Below are 21,308 nucleotides of genomic sequence, written 5' to 3'. Positions count from 1 at the left end.
AGAATTTTGAATTTTTAAAGGGAACGAAAGTGTGAAATTAAAGTTATATATTAAATAAGATCTTCACTCCCCCTCACCCACACCCCCAAAGAATAATCCATTCATTAATAGCCCATTCCCCCCAAAAAATACTTTTATGCGGATCCCGACCTTTCCCCCCCAACCTCTAATAACTTTAACCCCCAACCCCTTCCCACCATCCCCATCACCAATCCAAAGAGTTTTCCCTGCTCCCCCACCCCGACCTGAAAGTTTCACTCCTCCCCCCTCCCACCAGTGTCACACCTCGGAACTCCGAATGGAGATCTGAAGGCATGGGAGTTCCAGCTGGCGACTGAAATATCGGCGTGGGACGTCTGTCGCTACCAGGTAAGTCATTATTCTTTAATTTCACTATCATCTGCATATGAAAATGAGGATCCTGCCGCTCAGCGGCGAGGTGGGGGTGGTGCACACCAAGGCCTCACCACCACTGGTAAAATTGAGGTAAATTGAGGCGGGGCCTTCTCGGCATCGAGGGTTTTGGCGGGCCTCTACCGGAAGAATTTCCCAGACTCCCCTGACACGACCCCTGATGCTGGAAGGCTCATAAAATTCAGCCCAATGTTTTAATGAACAGATTACTATTTTAGTGATGTCAGTTGAGTGACAAATATTGGTTACAACACCAGGGAGAACTCACCTTCTCTTCTTTGCATTAATGCCATCAGATTTTTTATGTCCACCTGAGAGGGCAGATGGGACTTTAGTTTACTGTGTCATTTGTAGGATGGCACCACCCTCAATGCTAGAATGGGTCTCTGAACCCACAAACTTCCGACTTAAAGACAACAATGCTACCAACTGCGCCAGCTCCATATTGCATGGGAATGCATGTGTTGGTTCAGCACAAATTCAATCTCAGCTACAAGTCATCGTTAATACAACATGAAGAAAAGGGAGTTTTATTTTGCCTTCACTTCTCCCCAAAAAGAAAGTAAAGGCCAGAGGAGGATCTGAATGCAGAGGAGGGGTTGGAGAAATAGATTGTGAGCGAACTTGAGGCATCTCTTTGTTACAGCAATCAACATTGAGAAAATAAATAAAGGAGCAGCAAACACACAAATCACAAGACAAAAAACAAAGCGAAGCAATGAGGCTAAAAAGAGAGAAATTATTTGAGAATAAACGTGAAGGTGGTGGGGGTAGGAAGTTTCCAATTGCTTCCTTACGTTTTACATGCAGATTCCAGCTCAATCTGGGCAGAATTGGTCAAACCAGTGCAAAGGATTGTGGAATTTTAAACGTAAGTGAGTTATGCAAAAACAGTACTTAGGCTCATGTTTTCCATGGTCTTTTACCCTGGCTAAAAATTCAATTTACCCAATTCAGACTCTGCTCACAAACCTGGGCACTGGTCAAGATTACAAGATTCTGCCAATTGTGCTGGTTAGGGAAGGCTGTACAAATTGTGCTCACGTTCCTAGGTGCACAAACACTAATGGCAGGTTTTAAAAGATTTCTCAAATCAAAAAATGTGTAATTTACTAAGAAACTGATGAGTGTACATGAATGAAACTATTAAATCAATATAGTTTTGTGAAGTCTATTTCAGTGATTTTTAAATCAGGTTATTCATAGGTAACTGACTGGGCACCCTTATTAAAAATTGTTTTTTTTTGTAATAAACCCATTTTCAGCTGTATTAATAAAACTGTACTAAGTTACCACTCTTAAATACAATTTCCCGATTGCACAACTGTGTTATGAAAGTATAACAGATTTTTGGAAAATACTCCATGCAACTAATGAGAACACAAAGAAAAAGTTTGAGTAACAGTCTTATTTGGTGTAATTTTGAATTTGAATGTTAGTGTAAAACAGGCAATTCAGATTTAGCCCTGGATTCCATGGAAATGAAAATCAGAAGAGCTGAGTGATGGCTGAATTGATATTGTCCAGTTTACACTACTACCTAAAGTTTAAATTACCTCATTATTTCAGTGTTTTTTTCTTGGTAGTTCAGACACATGTTTGCAGGAAAAGCGGAAGATAAACAGATAGCACTAGAGTAAGAAATAGTACTGATAGCACTAGAGTAAGAAGTAGTAAGGTATTTGGTGGGGGTCGGAGTAAGAGAAAATGCAAAAAGGTCTAAATTAGGTTTACAGCGCATGTATTTGAACGCACAGAGTGTGGTACATAAGGTTGGTGAGCTGATCCTCTGGGGACATGTGTGGGATCTCCCAGTTAGATCACACCCTCTTGGGTTGGCAACCCCGTTTCGCCCTTAGCGATTGTGTGGCCGTCCTGGAGGCCTGCCAACTCCAAGCCTCCTCCTCCATGGGGGCGAGAATATGGAGGTATGGGACCCCTGCAATAGTTTTGGACCTGTCTTTAATCTTGCATGCTGTCTTTTCCTGGAAGAACAAAAAGTAAGACTCTGTTGTACATGGAGACAAGCACAATGCCTATGGTGGCGGCCCAGAGGCCCATGACGGGCGCACACGGATGCCACCTGCATACGGCCACTCTCGAGGGAGCTGGTCAGGGTCAGCATAGATAGATGGGTGCCTCTCACTGAGACGCTGTCATGCCTCTGATAGGATATGCTGCTGCCTCACCCCCTTGCCTCTGACTGGGTGGTCACTCCCTCGGCACCAAGCCAACCCTCTCGCATTATCACATACAAGTCCTAAAGAGAAAAGAGGTATGGAGTACTCACCTTGGTGGAACGAATGAAGTCACTGACGCGCTTTCAACATTGGATCCAGGGTCTGAAGGGCACCCCATGGCTGCTGACCTGTTCTGCAATCTCCGTCCAGGCTTGCTTGGTCAGGTGAGGCCCTCTCCTCCTCCCATCCCTTGGGAAGAGGACCTCCCGCCTTACCCTTGCAGACTGGAAGAGAACGTGCAAGGAAGCATCGCTGAATTGTGGGGCCACCCAGGGTCTTCCTTCTGCCATTATTGGTGGTGCCTTCCGGTGAGCTCTTCGGTTGCATGGAGTCTTCAGTGAGGGAACCAGCAACAGCAGCAGAACTCAAGCCGGCAGGAACAGGATAACTCAAGGCAATAGGAACAGGAAGTCCTTTGCTCAGACAGCAATAAATGCAGGGTTGGCAGCCCTTCAAAAATGGCACCAGCACCTGCCGGGGCGTCAGCTGATGCTGACCTCGCTGCCCACGTTGCTGCCTCGGGTGCCGGATTAGACGGCTCCCACGTCTCGCACTGTTGAATTGGAGGGACCTTGCGCCTTAATTGGCCAGTTGCTGCGAGAACGCTTGCAGCTGGCCGCTTAATGAGAAAACAGAAAGGGCAACCACTTCCAGTGTCACTGCCGCAATCCGCACCATCACAATAAAATTCAGCCCGCTGTGTCCAATTCTGGGCGCCATACTTTAAGAAGGATGTGAAGGCATTGGAGAAGGTGCAGAAAAGATTTGTGAGAATAGTTCCATGGATGAGGGGCTTCAGTTATGAAGATAAATTAGAGAAGCTGGAGTTGTTCTTCTTTGAGAAAATTTATAAGAAGATTTGATAGAGGTATTCAAAATCATGAGCGGTCTGGACAGAGTAGACAGGGAGAAACTGTTCCCATTGGCAAAAGGATCGAGAACCAGAGGACACCAATTAAAATTGATTGGCAAACGAACCAGAGACAACATGAGAAAAAACATTTTTACCCAGCGAGTGGTTAGGATCTGGAATGCCCTGCCTGAGAGTGTGGTGGAGGTAGATTCAATCATGGCTTTCAAAAGGGAAGTGGATAATTATCTGAAGAGAAAAGCAGGGCTTCGGGGAAAAGGTGAGGGAGTGGGACTAGCTGAGTTGCTCTCGTAGAGATCCAGCATGATCACCATGGGCCGAATGGCCTCCTTCTGTGCTGCAACCAATCTAAAAACAGTGAAAAATTGTCCAAAAATGACTGCTGGTGATAGTTTATTAAAAAGTAATATGCACTAGGGGGCAGTGTTGCCACATGAAATTAATTTTGACAGCTATATCAGTATTTAGTACAAAATAATGACACAAAACACCACCTGAATTGATGGGAATAAAAACAGAGAATGTTGGAAATATTTAGCAGGTCAGGCAGCAGCTGTGGGTTTTGTCTGAAGTGATTGGGCTCTGAATCCAGCAGGCCTCAATAAAATGAAGTCCTGACTTCAGCCAGAAATGGAGAGAGGGCAAACTGGAGCTTTCTGAAAATGGCCGTTGAGTCCATTCTCCCAGGAGGGTGGATGGGAGGTGGGTGGGTGGTTGGGTGGGGGGCTGCGGGAGGTATTTGTCGCTCTCCCTTCCAATTGTTCTGTCAGCCGGTTACAGAAAGAACTGTGGTCTGGTCTGGAAGCAGATCACTGTGGATCCTTTTCAAGGGAGGTGCATGCAGAAACCTTTGAACTGTTTTCCTTTTCATGTGCAACTGAAAATGATATGCTAAACAAACATTACCTGGGCAACAATTTTAAAATTTAATATTGTGCTAAAGGTACGAGACTAAACTGACCAATTAAAGTGGTCCCCAAAGTCTCAACAAATAACAATTTGTATTTATATAGTGCTTTTAATATAAAAAAAATGTCAAGGTGTTTCATAGAACTGTAAGCAGATAAAAATGGATGCTGAGTCAACGAAAGTCCCAATTTTAATTGGGAGTGGGAAACAGGAATCAGGGAGTGGTGGGCTGGATGAGTGCCAATCACCCCTGACGTCAGCAGTGTGAGGCTCATTTGATTTTAACTCCCTTTTCTTGTTGGTTCAAACATGTTTGCAGGACTAGCAAAAGAAAAACAGATAGCACTAGAGTAAGAAATAGGCAGCACTAAAGTAAGTAATAGTAAGGTATTAGGTGGGGATCAGAGTAAGAGAAAATGCAATAAGGCCTAAATTAAAGTTACAGTGCATGTATATGAATGCACAGAGGGTGGCAAATCAGGTGATGAGCTGCAGGCGCAGGTAGCCACATGGGAATATTATGTCATGGCAACAACAGAGACCCGGCTCATAAAAGGGCAGGACTGGTTACCAAGTATTCCTGAATACAAGGGGCAAGATCTTATCCTGCCTTTGGAGATGGGAACGGAAGCGGGGGGTGGGGGGGGGCACACAAAATGGCATGGGGTGGCGTCGGGCAACGTGCCCAATACCGTCCTGCCCACAACCCCCCCCTTGCCATTTTGTTGGCGGCAAGGAAGTTGGAGGACGGGGCTCCCACCCAAGGCTAATTTGGCCACTTAAGGGCAGCTTCCGGCCTCCAGTCTGCTCATACCAAAATCAGAGGGGCCGGTCACTGCATGAAGACACTGTCAGGCGAGACCTGGCAGCCTCCTAGTAGGCTCGGGGGGAGGTCCCACCTCTGGGGCAATCTATGGCCCATGGAGAGCACCCCTGGCAGTGAGCAGCAAGAGCCCTCTCCTGACCTCACGAACACACCCCCACCTACCTCCTCGCTGGGGCTTGCCTGACTGGCCCCGGTGACCCACCCCACTTATCTGTGTCCCAGGACGTCTGACATCTTCGCCACTACGGACCTTCTGCAGTACTGACAGTGGGCACCACTCCCGGTGACATTGCTGATACTGCAGAGCTGCTGGCCCTCTGATTGGCCAGTGGCTCTGGAGGTGGGAGCTTGTCCCTTAAAGGGATGGTGTTTCCGACAGTGGGCAGTTAATTGGCTGGCTACTGTGGAATTCCACCAGGGGTCCAACAAAGGGCCAAGAATGGAGTCTCCCCCTCTCTTCCAGCCCACTGCAGGACCCCCATTGCCAAGGTGTTCAGGAACAATAGGGAAGGAAAGAAAGAAGGAGGGGTGGCAGTATTGATTGAGGAGAATATTGCAGTGCTGGAGAGAGAGGATGTCCTAGAGGGGTCAAGGACAGAATCTATTTGGTTAGAAACAAGAAACAACAGAGATATCATTACACTACTGGGTGTATTCTATAGGCCACCAACTAGTGGGGAAGATATAGAGGAACAAATTTGCTAGGAAATTGCTGAGAGATACAAAAACTATAGAGTAAATATAATACGGGACTTTAATTATTCGAATATAGATCGGACTAGTAGTAGTGTAAATGGCAGAGAGGAGCAAGAATTTCTAGAGTGGGTTCAGGAGAATTTTTTACATTAGTATATTTCCAGTCCAATGAGAAAAGAGGAATTGCTGGATCTGGTTCTGGGGAATGAGGTGGGACAAGTGGATCAAGTGTCAGTCAGGGGACATTTAGGGGACAGTGATAATAGCGTCATATGGTTTAGGTTGGCTATGGAAAAGAACACGAAGCAATCCAGAGTAAAAGTAATTGGAGCGGGCCAACTTCAATGGGGTGAGAACAAATCTGGCCCAGGTAAATTGGAATCAAAGATTGGCAGACAAAACTGTAATTGAACAATGGGCTGCCTTTAAAGAGTAGCCATTTCAGGTACAGTCGAGGTACAGTCCCATGAGGGGGAAAGATAGGACAAATAAAGCCGGAGCTCCCTGGATGATGAAAGAGATAGAGAGTAAGACGAAGCAGAAAAAGAGTGCATATGACAGATGTCAGGTTGACAATACAAGTGAGATCCAGGCTGAATATAAAAAGTTCACAGGGGAAGTATAAAAACAAGCAGGAAAAGCAGAGACTATAAGAAGAGACTGGAAGCCAACATAAAAGGGAATCCAAAAGTCTCCTATAGGCATATAAATAGTAAAAGGGTGGTAAAAGGAGGTGTGGGTCCGATTAGGAACCAAAAAGGGGATTTATGCATGGAGGCAGAGGCCTTTGCTGTGGTACTAAATGAGTACTTTGCATCTGTCTTTAATGAGGAAGATCTTGCCAAGGTTATAGTGAAACAAGAGGTAGTTGAGATACTGGATGGGCTAAAATTGATGATGAGGAGGTATTAGAAAGACTGGTGGTACTTAAAGTTGGCAAGTCATCAGGACTGGATTGGATGCATCCGAGGATACTAAGGGAAGTCAAGGTGGAAATTGCAGAGGCACTAGCCACAATCTTCCAATCCTCCTTAGATCCAACAGTGGAGCCAAAAGGCTGAAGAATTGCAAATGTTACACCCATGTTCAAAAACATGTGTAAAGATAGGTCCAGAAATTACAGGCTAGTCAGTTGTGGGAAAGCTTTTAGAAATGATAATCAGGAACAAAATTTGAACAAATGTGGATTATTTAAGGAACGCTAGCACTGATTTGTTAAGGGCAAAACATGTTTAGGTAACTTGATTGAGTTTTGATGAGGTAACAGAAAGGGTTGATGAGGGTAATGCAGTTGATTAGGTGTACATGGACTTCCAAAAAGTGTTGATACAGTGCGACATAACAGGCTTGTCAGGAAAGTTGAACCCTATTGCATAAAAGGGACAGTTGTAGCTTGGATACGAACTAGGCTGAGAGATAGGAAACAGACAGTAGTGGTGGATGGTTATTTTTACGACTGGAGAAAGGTATATATTGGGATTCCCCAGGATCAGTATTAGGACCACTACTTTCCTTGTTTTATATTAATGACCTAGACTTGGGTATCCAAGGCACAATTTCAAAATTCGCAGATGTCACAAAATGTGGAAGTATTATGATCTATGAGGAGACTTCAAGAGGATATAGACAGGTTGGTGGAATGGGCAGACACATGGCAGATGAAATTTAATGCAGAGAAATGTGAAATGATACATTTTGGTCAGAAGAACTAGGAGAGGCAATATAAAATAAAGGGTACAATTCTAAAGGAGGTGCAACAGCAAAGGGACCTTGGGGTACATCTGCACAAATCATTGAAAGTAGCAGAGCAGGTTGAGAAAGTGGTTAATAAGGCATATGGGATACTGGGCTTTATAAATAGAGGCAAAGAATATAAAAGCAAGGACATTATGGTGAACCTTTATAAAACACTAGTTCGACTTCAACTGGAGTATTGGCCGGTATTTTATTGGGCCGCTAAGTGTGAGGTTGGAGGCAGTGAGGTGAGGGAGGTGGGGTGTGGCCATAAAATGGGAGCAGACTGCATTTGGTCAGAAGTCTGACAGCGTGACGTCCCTTTTGGATTTTACCAGTGCAGACATCTGACAACGAGGTTGCGGGAAAGCAATTGAGGTATTTAAAAGGCCAATTAGCTGAATTGTTACGGGGTGATTTGGATTTTAACAGTGGCAGATGGGAATCATGGGGCTTCAGAGCCTCGTCTGGTGAAACGAGATGGCAGCGAGGTGGGATACGGCAAGTCCAGCGAAGCCATTGGGAGAGCCAGCGGTGGCAGGAAGGGTGGTGCCCAAAGGGCACTGGCAGACATTGGCAGAAGAGGGGAGAAGGTTCCAGGAATGTGGGGGTGTGTGGTCAGGGTCACATAGAGCAGTGCCACTTGCCCCAAGGATAGGACTCATTGGCAAGTTTGGTGGGGTGTGGGTTCATCCTGGTAGAAGACCTAGGAATCAGAGATTTCACACCTGCCATGGGCCTCATTCACCCAGGCCCATGGCCCCCTTTGAGGAGAAGGGGCAGCTCAGATGGTCCAGGCATTGGAGGGGGCACATCACCCAAAGTGGGCAGGAAGCAGCAGCTGGTCAGCGGGCATGAGCTAACATCCAAGCAGCAAGAGGACACCAACACCAAAGGCACAGCCATCAGAAACACGCTCGCCACTAACCTTGAAGAGAGCTGCCCGTGAAAATCTAGCAATCTCAATGACACGGATGTCACCTTTCCTGACAGCAATTTGAATCTAGCACCAATTCAAGGGGATCTCCCAGCGTGCAGTAGTCATGATGTCAGCAAGCAGGGTGCCAATCACATTGAAGTATTCTTACAAACATCAAACTAGGAAGTTAAAAACACTGATTATCATCAGTTTAATTTAAATTAAATTAATTAAAACAGCAAAATAAATTATTATAATTTGATTAAGATGGAATCTCAAATATTATAAACAAACTTTAAAAAAAAAATTGGGCTAGAAATTCTTTTGCTCCAATTTTCAGGCCAATGGTTTCAACCCATGACATGCCAGCACCCATTCAGATCGAGCTGGGCAACACAAAATTCATGTGCCCATCTGATCGGAATGATTGTGGTGCTGACTTGTTGCCTCCAGCACTATTCTCTGCTTCTTAACACTGCCGACGAGCTCTGCACACAGCAGGAGGCCCCAGAGGCATTGATTGCAGACCATGTGGTACAGACAGCTATTCTTCTTAAAGGCAGGCTTCCTCTTATAGGGAAGCTGCACAAAAAGATTGCTGCAATGGCAATTCCTGGAAACTGAACACCCAGGACAGAAAGATGGATTCATGGTGACGGAAGCAGCGTTCGAGGCATTCGTGTTGCAGATGGGCAGGAGGAGAGATGCCATAGTCCCAGGGGTGGGGGTGGGGGGTGCGATGGTGTCCAGAAGACCCTCGAGGATGACCACCCTCAGAAAGGGAGTGGCCAGGAAGGTCAACATGAGTGAATGCATCTTCACATGACATCTCCTACCCATCGCACCATCAACCTTTCACGCTACTCAATGCACCACACCATCATCGCTCACCCAGCAGCAGTCCCTGGCACTCAGGACTCACACCCAACATCCAGATACTCCACCTCACCCTCACACACCTACCAATGCTGCCAGCCTCACACCCAACTCTCACTGCCTCCACAGACCTCCAGCTACTCAGTTGTGACAGGCACATCACTCAAATTTAGTGCTACATAATCATTGACATTCTGCCTCTCCCTTGCAGAACAAGATGGCACACAATAGAAGGGAGCAGAGCAGAGCCGGCAGGGGACAAGGACGTCTGTATCTCCTGAACCATACAGAGAAGACTCTCTGCATCATGGTGACAGCTGCAAAGGAACACACAGCATCTGTGTCACTGAGAACATTGAGGCTGTTGGTATGTTCCTGCCTCGTGCCCCTTCACAACTCCCAGCGCACCCTCATCCTGCTATCTGGCATGATGAGCAAGCTGCTTATTGTTGTATGATAGCCTTTGAGAATGATGTCCCTTTAAGATCTTAGTGTGCTAATGAGCTAAGTACCAGGATGTAGTCATGTGACTTGAAGCCTGAGTCACTCTGCAACTGTAACACCTAGAGGAAGGTTCTCTAAATAGTTACCTCTGTACTGTAGATAATTGTTAGCTGTTAATAAACCTGCTAGGGATCTTCAACCAACTGGACTCCACGCATCTCTTTTATGTTGTATCAAACAACATAAAGAACTCAGTACATGGTGGCAGCTGTGGTGAGAAGACAAAGTCTAAGATTGAAGACCACAGGTAAAACAGCTGTAAAAACTACCCTTCCTACAGCCAAAAGAGAAAAGTTTCCATAGAAATATTGTCCCAAACAGTAGAAAGTAAAAAGGAACTCACCTCCAGCTGTAGAAAATAGAGCACAGAATGACAGGCTGAAAGTAAGTCGGTGAGTCATTGTGCCAACAGTTGAGGAATCCCAGTTATAAAAAAGCTCTGATGTGCTTAAGAATTGATTTTTTTTCAAACGCTGTGTGTAAAAAAAAAATGGGAAAAACCCGACTCCTTTCCCAGGTTGATCGAGGTCAGCACCATTACAGGAGGCGCCCAATAGTAAAAAGTGTGGGAATCCTCCGATCACTGCAGATCCAGGCAGCCACAATTTTTAAAAATTAATTAAATCGCTCAAGCATGAAGAAGAGCTTTTGCTTACCAACCACAGCTAAAAAAAATTAAACCACTCGAGTGTGAGGAACATAAACAAACTCCAGCAAAAAAAAAACAATTGAACTGCCTGTTGAACAGCAATGTAAACAGATCAGCTTAAGTGCTGCAAGCAAGATACACACAGAGCACTGCAAAACACCTGCTCATCTCCATCCAGGCAGATAGTCTAAATAACAAAGAGTTTCTTAAAGGGAAAACAGTGCAGAGTCATAGAACAAGTCTTAAAGCAAGCTTTAAAGCAAAACAATAGCAGAAGTATGGACATCAAATTTCCCAGCATGAACTGGAAAGCCATTGCTATCCTATCTGAGTTCAAACTTTTCAAACAAAGAATGCAGTTATGCTTTACAGACCAAGTGATTGTCAAATCTGAGAATCAGGCTCTAAAATACTAGGAGCAGTTGGAAATGAGGGATTACATGGAATCAATACCTCTGGCTTATCTGAAGAGGACCAGAAAGATCCACAAAGATATTGAAAATGCTAGAAGATCAGCTCCAATTAAAAGTGAATTTTAGATTTCACCACCTGGATTTGATGTCCTACAGGCAACAGCCACAGGAATCAATGGGCTGAATCTTCTGTGCCCACTGCCAACGTCAGAGGCAAGTGAAGAGAACGGTTGCCCGCCCACACTGGCCACATGTCGCAGAGCCGCCACAATGCTCTGTGCGGCAACTCATTTAAATAGCTGTGGCGGGCCATCTCCCCACCCCCTCCCCACCGATCAGGTGGGCAGGCACCAAAATGATCACTGAGCAAGAATGAAGAAGTTCCACTGGATCTACAAGTAGATCGCATGGACGTTGAGATGGAAGATGTGCTCAAAATCAATTTATTGCATTTTGGTCAGCACAAATGTGACCAACTGCAATCAGAAGCCAATGACCCACAACTAAAGACACTGTAGGAGAGTCATCATAGAAGGTTCACCTGACACGATAAAGGAGGTGTCAGAAACCCTCAGGTGCTTTTGACCTTATAGAGATGAACTCTATATCTTGAGAGGTGTCACCTTCAAGGGAAAACAAATGACTCTGCCCAAAGCTCTCTGACAGGACATCTTGCCACAACTGCACCAAGGCCATATGGGCATAGAGCGAATAAGACGACTGGCACAAGACACTGTTTATTGGCCAGGGATCAACAGTGACATTGAAAGGTTAGTGAGGATGTGCGAGGCATGCCAGAGCCACCAGATACAACAACGCAAAGAACCTCTACAACCTCATCAGATTCCGTCAGTCCCTGATCTATTTTCCGTTAATGGAGACGACTTTGTCTTAATCACTGATTATTTCTCCAAATTTCCAATTGTCAGACAGGTAACAGACACCTCAAGCGCAGTTGTTGCAGCCACTTTGAGTGCCGTAATGTCTATTCGATGCGCCTGAAGAAATTATTTCTGACAATGGGCCACAGTATATGGGCAAACCTTTCAGGGATATGTGTGCCAAATGGGGTGTAAACCATGTGACGTCCTCATCACATTACCCTAGATCTAATGGTCTTGCCAAGCGAATGGTTCACACAGTCAAAGCACTTATTCTGAAATGTTGGACAACGAAACAAGATTTTTGCGTTGCCATGTTCCACTTGAGAGCTACACTATGGATATAGGCTTATCGTCACCAGCAGAGATCATATTTGGCAGACAAGTGCGGACTCATTTGTCCAAAATCTCTGAGATGCAGGAGACACTGCTTGAAAAACCGGGGAGAATGAAGATGGTGTATGACCGATATGAAGGAGCAGAACAACCTCAGCTATATGTAGGACAAAAGGTCAGTGTCATACACCCCACAATGAGAACATGGTTCCCTGCAGAGATATCCAAAATATTCAGTGAGCCTAGGTTCACCAGTGGAACGGTGTTGAGAAGGAACCGAGGCCAACTAAGAGAAGTGTGCAATACTCCAATTGCGCACAGCGGACTCAAAAGAACACACTCCAATGATGCGGGTGTGAAAGAACAGAACAACAACCAACACATTGACAACACGCCCACAAACCCAAAACAGACAAGGATGAAATCCACCTCCCCAGAAGATTGCACCATAATCAGATCTGAAGAGATGTCAAACCACCGAAATTATATATGGATTCTTAAGCTTCGATACTTGTAAATGTTATGATCTATATATCGTATAACTAATTTTGATATCTAATTTTATGTATCTTTAATTGTACCATACGAGACTTATCTTTGAAAAAATGGGGGATGTTGTATGATTGCCTTTAAGAGTGATGTCCCTTTAAGATCTTAGTATGTGAATAAGCTAAGTTCCAGGATGCAGTCATGTGACCAAAGCCTGAGTCACTGCAACTGTAACACTGAGAGGGAGGTTCTGTAAATAGTTTGCTCTGGACTGTATACATTTGATAGCTGTTCATAAACTAGTTAGAGATCTTCAACCAACTAGACTCCATGCATCTCATTTATTTTGCATCAGACAATATAAAGAACTCATTACATTGATGAACTTCTTGCTACCCACCACATCCCCCCTTCTCCCACACTAGCTTTCCTTTTCTGAGTTCCTGCTTTCAGACACCCAGGAACTGCCACCTGCCCCACCACAGCAGCCCCAGGAGGAGAGAGAGCAACAGCACAGCACTGATGAAGAGGCCCCATCACTTAATGTGACACTCATAGCCTCCAGCTCAGATATTGGCACTGCATGTACATTGGAGGCAAGTATAGATCTGGAATCAGCACATGGTGAGTCCCCAGGCACGATTGGGCTGAAACCAGGCCAGCGGTAAAGAATGGCTTATATAATAAAAACAGCAAGTACTGAAAATATTCTGCAGGTCTGGCAGCATCTGTGGACAGAAAAACAGAGTTAACATTTCAGGTCGATGACCTTTCATCAGAACTGGGAAAGGCTAGAAATGTAATAGGTTTTGAGCAACTGAAAGGACGGAGGGGGGAAGAAGAATAAAAGGGAAGGTCTGTGATAGGGCAGAGACCAGAGGGGAATTTGCCACTGTATAAATCTAAAATTAGATTTTTAGTGCCAGTGAGGGTCTTTAGCAGTTATTATGAAGTTAGTATGCCTTTAAAAACCCAATTATATCATATTCAACAAGATGTAACTACTTCAAAGATTTTTACAGCGAGACGAACAATGTAAAAATGGAAGTTTCTGTCAATTCATTGATTGCTTATGAATTGCAGTGTGGGGGCCTCAATTTCTGATTTCCAGGTTACTCTGTGCACATGTGGACCCCCAAAGCTTCTATCAATTTCAGTGGAGTAATGACAGCAAATGCAATTTCCCCATCGTTACCACTGCAAAATCCAGGCCAATGTAATTTATCCCACTCCAACTCCTCCTGACCCCCACAAGGAGAATTTTTTAAAAAAATATCCATTTGAGGCTCTTCTGGGCCCAGATTCTCTTCTCGCTGGCTTCACCTGGCGGAAAAGCCACAGCGGCTTCTGTGCTTTGTTATTGCAGATCATGTTCTGATGACAACACTGGATCCTGACCTGTATATTTAGAGTAGGATCCCCATTATGGGCAAGTGTCCTTGCTGCTTGCTCAAAGAGATCAGCAGGCAAGTTCCCAAGCTATTTTAACTGCCCATCCTTCCTGGCTCCCTGCCAGCAGCATACATTTTTTAAATTGGACCTTTGACTTCCTTTTAGCCTATGTGATCAATGATGTTTTGTTGAACTTACAAATGTCTAATGGGTCCTTCTGATGGTAAGTTCACTAAACGATAAACCAAAAGGAAGGGGAAAAAGGGGCAAAATTCAAAAAAGATAAAGACAGTAAAGGGACAGCAATACATGTGGGTTGTACTTCCGTGGAGGTTCATCCATTGTAACTTCAGTAGAAAGGCATGGAAACCCATGAAAACTGTCTAAATGTCATTTATCTCATTTAGAAAGAAAGCCTTACACACATGGGGCCGGATTTATTATCCCACCGCCAAGAGCGGTGGCGGATGCACAAAATGGCGGAGATCCCTACGAGGTTAACGGCCACACCGCCACGATTACGTGGCGGGCGGCCATTTAGCGTAATGACAGCGCCCCCACCCCAATCATATGACGGGGCAGCAATGGCAACACCATTAACGATGTCTCCTGATGTTAGATTGCAGAGAGCCCCCCCAACAGTATCCACTTGCAGATTTCCCTCCTTCCCCCCCCCCCCACAAAACACATCCACTTGCAGAGTTCCCTCCTTTCCTTACATCTGCAGATTGAGCTCAGTGGCAATGTCCGATGTGAAAAGGAATTCCACGAGATAACAACAGGTAACTTACCTAACCTTTGCAGGCACCGATGACTCTCGCCTCTGTGGCACCAGCTTTTCAAAGACGGGAAAGTGAAATCACGTGAGTGCCGCACATCATGCACATGATTGCAAATGCCTGGTAGAATCGCGGCGAATTGGATACAAATTCTTGCAAAGCAGTATGTAACAGATTTAAATTATGATCCCGTCGCATTACAGTGTGGGTGCCGCCATTGAATTTCACCACCTCTAAGAAAATCAGATACCGGTATTATGGCATCAGGTTCCATGGCGGACGACTCCGCGCTGATTCTCCGGCAAACCCCCGCCCCCTCCACCACCACACCCGCCAAAAAGTGCCTTCTAGCGAAGCAGAAAATCCAGCCCAGAGTGTTTTTCATGACCTCAGGATGTGCCAAAGCACTTTACAACTAATGAAGTACTTTTGATGTGTCTTCCCTGTTGTAATATAGGAAATGCCACAGCAAGCTCCCATAAACAGCAATGAAATAAATGGCCAGATAATCTGTTTTTGTGCTGTTAGTTGAGAGATAAATATTGGACAGAATACTGAGAACAGCCCTGCTCTTCTACAAAATAGGACCATGAGATCTTTAATGTCTATCTGAAAAGGCAGACGAAGCTTAAGTTTAACATCTCATCGAAAAGATGGCAGTGCAATTCTCATTTTTTTAGGTTTGTGTGACCCTTCTGCCAAAGTTATGGTGGACAAGCTGGAAACCACCTACAGAACATGCTTCTATAATAAAAGCAAAATGCTGCAGATGCTGGAAATCTGAAATAAAAACAAGAAATGCTGGAAATACTCAGCAGGTCTGGCAGCATCTGTGGAGATAGAAGCAGAGTTAACATTTTTAATACAGAACATGCTTCATCTGGTTTAATAAACTTCACAGGGGTGACGACAGAATCCTCAAATATGATGTCAGAAGTGAAACAATATTGTAAATGCTGATACATGAATGCACTCATACATGTATTTTTAAATACAGAGAACTATATTACGATTATGTATATTGTAGAACAATGGATGATCAAGGGTGAATAATGGACAGGTATTCTTTCTTGGTGTGTGAGAGAAAAGAGCCAACATCATATTTCATCTAGAGAGTGTGAAATTACATGAAAGTAATTTCACATTCCAAACATGTACAAAGATGTTGAAGACATGGATATGGGTTTCTGAAAAAGTAATGGGATGAACGGGCTGAGAAGTAGGAATTGGGCCCAAAATGGGAGACAGGTCAGAGAGGCAATTGTTCTGCATCCATCCATGCTGGCAAAAGGCCCCTGAAAGTTCTGGTATGGGCCTCATCCATATTTAACTGTCAGACTGTCGAATCAGTCAGCCACCTTGTTACAGCTTGCTGGTTTGGAGGTCACCAATGTGGGCTATCTGCGATGTCAGCAGCAATACTGGAGAGGATAGGCCAACGGGAGGGGTGCGAGCATAGGCTGACAGCACCTACAGTAGTGTTATGGAGTGGGGAGGGTCACTCCTGCTCCTCCTGGCTCCACATTCAGGTAAGTAAAAAGTAAGTACCTGTCCTTTGGACAGTCCCTTTAAGGACTGCTGGTTAGGCTGCTATAGATCCAGAAAAACCTACTGGCTCAGTTTTTGTTCGTTTGGCAACAGGATCCTTAAACAGGCATTAGGTGTCTGGGTAGCATAATCAAGAGGCCTAATGCCTGCTTTACGAAGGCCCACTGGGCGGCTGGCACACTTCCAGGAAGATCAGGCAGAGGAATCAGCTGCCCAAAATTTGTCCCCCTAATCCTGATTTTGTGGCAGAAGTTAGGCATGAGGTATAGCAATTTCCACCGCATTGATCTTATATGTACCATATATTTTTGCCATGAAATAGATATGTAGTATTCTCTGTCATAAGTATTTTTCTGTCATTTTAATAGCTGTCTCAAAGGTTATATGGGAGAGCGATGTGAGTACAGCGACTTACAATGGTGGGAACTGCATCACGTTGAGGAAGAGAAGAGGCGTAATGTGGTTATAGCTGTATGCATAATAGTGTTAATCTGCCTGCTGTCAGTGGGAGCTTGCGTTACATACTGCTACAGGTGAGTCTAACTGGATAATGTACAATATCACACAGCAACTGTTTTACAAAAAAGAAATGCATTACAGTGAACTGTGTTTAAATTAGGATTCAAAGTACATCAAACAGTTATATAATAATTCTGGTGTTACGACCGGATGAGGAAGGGGTCTCAGGCTCCCCTCTTGCCCCTTTCCTGGTTTGACGATAACAGGGTTTATCTTTTAAAACAGTGTTTTTAGCTTACCACCTCAGTGAGTCTTTGCTCACTGCTCTCTAATTGTAATTGCAAGTGAACCAATCAGACAGGTTTTCTTAGGTTTAAACAAGAAAGATGTAAATTTATTAGCCTTATCACTCTAACTCGGTGAAAACTACCAAAATACGCGACACAACCACATGCATATGAGAGAAATACATACACAAATAGATACAGACAGGACGAAAGAATTGGGGCAGTGGGGGGGGTGGTTGAAGTAGAGTTCGTAATAAATGGAATTCAGTTACTGGGTGGTAATGGCCTTGATTGAAGTTGAGGTTTGGAGTTCTTGCTCGGGCCCGGTGCACAATTTCAGACTTGCTTCTCTGGTACAAGAAGGCTGAAGATATGCTTTGTCTGTAGTCTTGAAGTGTAGAAACTGCCACCATAGTTTTTTCTGGGATTTTGCTGGAGAGAGAGACAGAGAGAGAGACAGACAGAGGGAGACCTTCCTTCTCCTTCTGTTCAAATTGCAGTCTGTCTCCTTTCTGTGTAGTACAATTCAAAAGCCCCAGTCTGTCCAGCAGGTAGGTCATGTGGCCCTCTCTTTGTGTGAAACAGCAACTTCCGGGAGGGTTGTTGATTTCAAAGCTTTCCAGACACACTCAGTGGGTGGGAGGGGGGGGGGGGGGCGGGGGGTGGGGTGGAGTTCTGGCTCTTACACGGACTAAGGATGCTGGTCATCACTATTGCCCATACCAATCTTGTTAATTGAATCAGTGAGCAGTCCCATTGTCTCTCTATTCAACTGTCTCTCAGAATGCAAATGTGTAACCGTGTTTTCAGCTGTTCAGCTGTGTTTTAAACAAGTTATGTGCAATGTCCAGTAAAAAAGGTTCAAGTAGTGTCACATATGACAAAATTAATATGTTCCCATTTGGCAGGTGTGTTTTCCATCACGCTTGTCATATCATAGCAGTAATTTCTCTGACGAAATTCAACATGGAAATTAACCGTTCAATAACGTGATGTCCCAGCAAAGTAATTCAGGGTCTGAAATTCCTAAGGAGTTTCAGTCTCCCAATGCAGTTGTTCCTCCAGAATTTCATACTCCTGATGTTTTTGAAACATTGCTTAGATATACTTTGTGCTCAGAACAACTTCTACTTATATGGTGCTTTCAATGTAATAAAACATCTCAAGGCTCTTCACAGGAGTGCTATCAAACAAAAGAACATCACTGCAGGAGTTCCTCAGGGTAGTGTCCTCGGCCCAACCATCTTCAGCTGCTTCATCAATGACCTTCCTTCAACCATTAGGTCAGAAGTGGGGATGTTCGCTGATGATTGCACAATGTTCAGCACCATTCACGACTCCTCAGATACTGAAGCAGTCCGTGTAGAAATGCAGCAAGACCTGGACAATATCCAGGCTTGGGCTGGTATGTGGCAAGTAACATTCACGCCATACAAGTGCCAGGCAATGAACATCTCCAACAAGAGAAAATCTAACCATCTCCTCTTGACATTCAATGGCAATGTGATCACTGAATTCCCCACTATCAACATCCTGGGGTTTACCATTGACCAGAAGCTGAACTGGAGTAGCCATATAAATACTGTGGCTACAAGAGCAGGTCAGAGGCTAGAAATCCTGTGGTGAGTAACTCACCTCTTAACTCCCCAAAACCTGTCCACCATCTACAAGGCACAAGTCAGGAGTGTGATGGAATACTCTCCACTTGCCTGGATGGGTGCAGCTCCAACAACACTCAAGAAGCTCGACACTATCCAGGACAAAGCAGCCCACTTGATTATCACCCCATTCACAAACATTCACTCCCTCCACCACTGACGCACAGTAGCAGAAGTGTGTACCATCTACAAGATGCACTGCAGCAATGCACCAAGGCTCCTTCGACAGCACCTTCCAAACCCGCAACCTCTACCACCTAGAAGGACATGGGCAGCAGTCACATGGGAACACCACCACCTGCAAGTTCCCCTCCAAGCCACACACCATCCTGACCTGGAATTATATTGCCTTTCCTTCACTGTCGCTGGGTCAAAATCCTGGAACTCCCTTCCTAATAGCACTGTGGGTGTACCTACCCCACATGGACTGCAGCGGTTCAAGAAGGCAGCTCACCATCACCTTCTCAAGAGCAATTAGGGATAGTCAATAAATGGTGGCCTAGCCAGCAGCACCCACATCCTAGGAATGAATAAAAAAACAATTGACATCGTGTCACATAAGGAGAGATTACAGCAGATGACCAAATGCCTGGTCAACGAGGTAGGTTTTAAAGGAAGAAAGAGAGGTAGTGAGGCAGAGAAGTTTAGGGAAGGTATTCCAGAGCTTAGGGCAAGGCAGCAGAAGGCACAACCACCAATGGTGAAGTGATTAAAATCGGGAATGCTAAGGAGGCCAGTATTCGATGAGCACAGATACCTCGAAGGGTTGTGCGGCTGGAGGAGATTACAGGGATAGGGAGGGGCAAGGCCATGGAGGGATTTGAAAACAAGATGAGAATTTTTAAATCGAGGTGTCGTTTAATCAGGAGCTAACGTGGGTCAGCGAGCACAGGAGACCTAAATATTTAACCCAGAAAATCAGTTTCCTATTCCCAATCTCAGGTTTCCAATCCTGCTCATGAATTCACCGAATGTCTTTGTGCTGTGTGCCAGGAAATGAAGTAAAATATCAAATGTTTACTGTTTTTAGATTATGCTATTAGATCATAAATGTGAACGATATCATTCATTTTTTCTTTTTCAGGGGCAAACTATCTGAGATCAGTGCTTCTGCAGAGTAACTGCAGCATAGTGGGCTTTATGTCCATGTCTCACTGCATTAAATTTCATCTGCCATATGCCCGCCCATTCCAACAGCCTGTCTATGTCCTCTTGAAGGTTATCACTATTCTTCTCACAGTTTACAATACTTCCAACTTTTTTGTCATCCACAAATTTTGAAATTGTGCCCAAGTCAAGGTCATTAATATAAATCAAGAAAAGCAGTGGTCCTCATTCTAACCCCTGGGGAACCCCACTGTACACCTTCCTCCAATCCAAAAAACAACTGTTCACCACTACTCTGTTTACTGTCACTCAGCCAGCTTTGTATCCATGCTGCCACTATCCCTTTATGCTGTGGGTTCAACTTTGATGTCAAGCCTATAATGTGGCACTTTACCAAATGGCTTTTGGAATCTTTTTACGCCACATCACCCTTATCAACCCTCTCTGTTACCTTATCAAAAAACTCAATCAACTTAGTTAAACATGATTTGCCTTGAACAAATGCTTGCAGGCTTTCCTTAATTAATCCATACTTGTCCAAGTGACTGTTAATATTGTCCCAAATTAATGTTTCTAAAAACTTCCCACCACCGAGGTTAAATTAACTGCCTACAGTTGCTGGGTTATCCTTAAATACTTTTTTGAACAGGTGTAACATTTGCAATTCTCTTTTCCTCTGACATCCCTATATCTAAAGAGGATTGGAAGATTATGACCAGTACCTCTGCAATTTTTACCTTGCTTCCCTCAGCATCTTTGGATGCATCCCATCAGTCCTGGTGGCTTATCAATTTTAAGTACGGCCAGCCTTTCTAATACCTCTTTATTAATTTTTAGCCCACCTAGTATCTCAACTACCTCTTCTTTCGCCAGGACTTTGGCAGCATCTTATTCCTTGGAATGAGTACTTTGCATCTAGCTGCAATGGTACATAACTAATATCAGTACTATGTAAATGGCTCAATGCATTGCCTGTCCATCAGCTATTTATTTACGGATGCTAAAAGGAAATGCTATGAAATTCAGGCATGTGGACTGGGCAACAGGGCAGTGCAATTTTGCTGCATCCCTGCAGCCACTGTTCTTCAGCCAGGGTGGCTTCCTCAGAGGGAGTTGAGCTTGTAATATATGGTTTATTCACTTGTATTAGGTGCCATCTTGTTCTGCAGGCAGAAAGTAGTCTTGAGACGTTGAAAGTTTGAAGAGCAATACAGTGACAGAAAGGTGCCCAACCTGCAGGCCAGCTTCATCGAATTATAGAATTTTATGGCACAGAAGGAGACAATATGGCCCATCATGTCTGTGCCAACCAAAAAATATC

At 44.5% G+C, this 21,308-nt stretch overlaps 1 protein-coding gene across 1 annotated transcript in view; it reads left to right on the top strand.

Annotated features, from left to right (window-relative positions):
• Window positions 1–21,308, top strand: part of egf (epidermal growth factor) — a 197,532-nt gene that overhangs the window by 152,541 nt on the left and 23,683 nt on the right. Inside the window, exon 24 of the mRNA XM_068032277.1 lies at window positions 16,845–17,009. Coding sequence (XP_067888378.1) covers window positions 16,845–17,009 — 165 coding nt within the window. The remainder of the gene's footprint in view (window positions 1–16,844; window positions 17,010–21,308) is intronic.

Source organism: Heterodontus francisci, chromosome 1 (assembly GCF_036365525.1).
Source record: "Heterodontus francisci isolate sHetFra1 chromosome 1, sHetFra1.hap1, whole genome shotgun sequence".
Lineage (NCBI taxonomy): Eukaryota > Metazoa > Chordata > Chondrichthyes > Heterodontiformes > Heterodontidae > Heterodontus > Heterodontus francisci.
The sequence above is the reverse complement of the archived record's forward strand: the minus strand, read 5'-3'. Positions and strand labels throughout refer to the sequence as shown.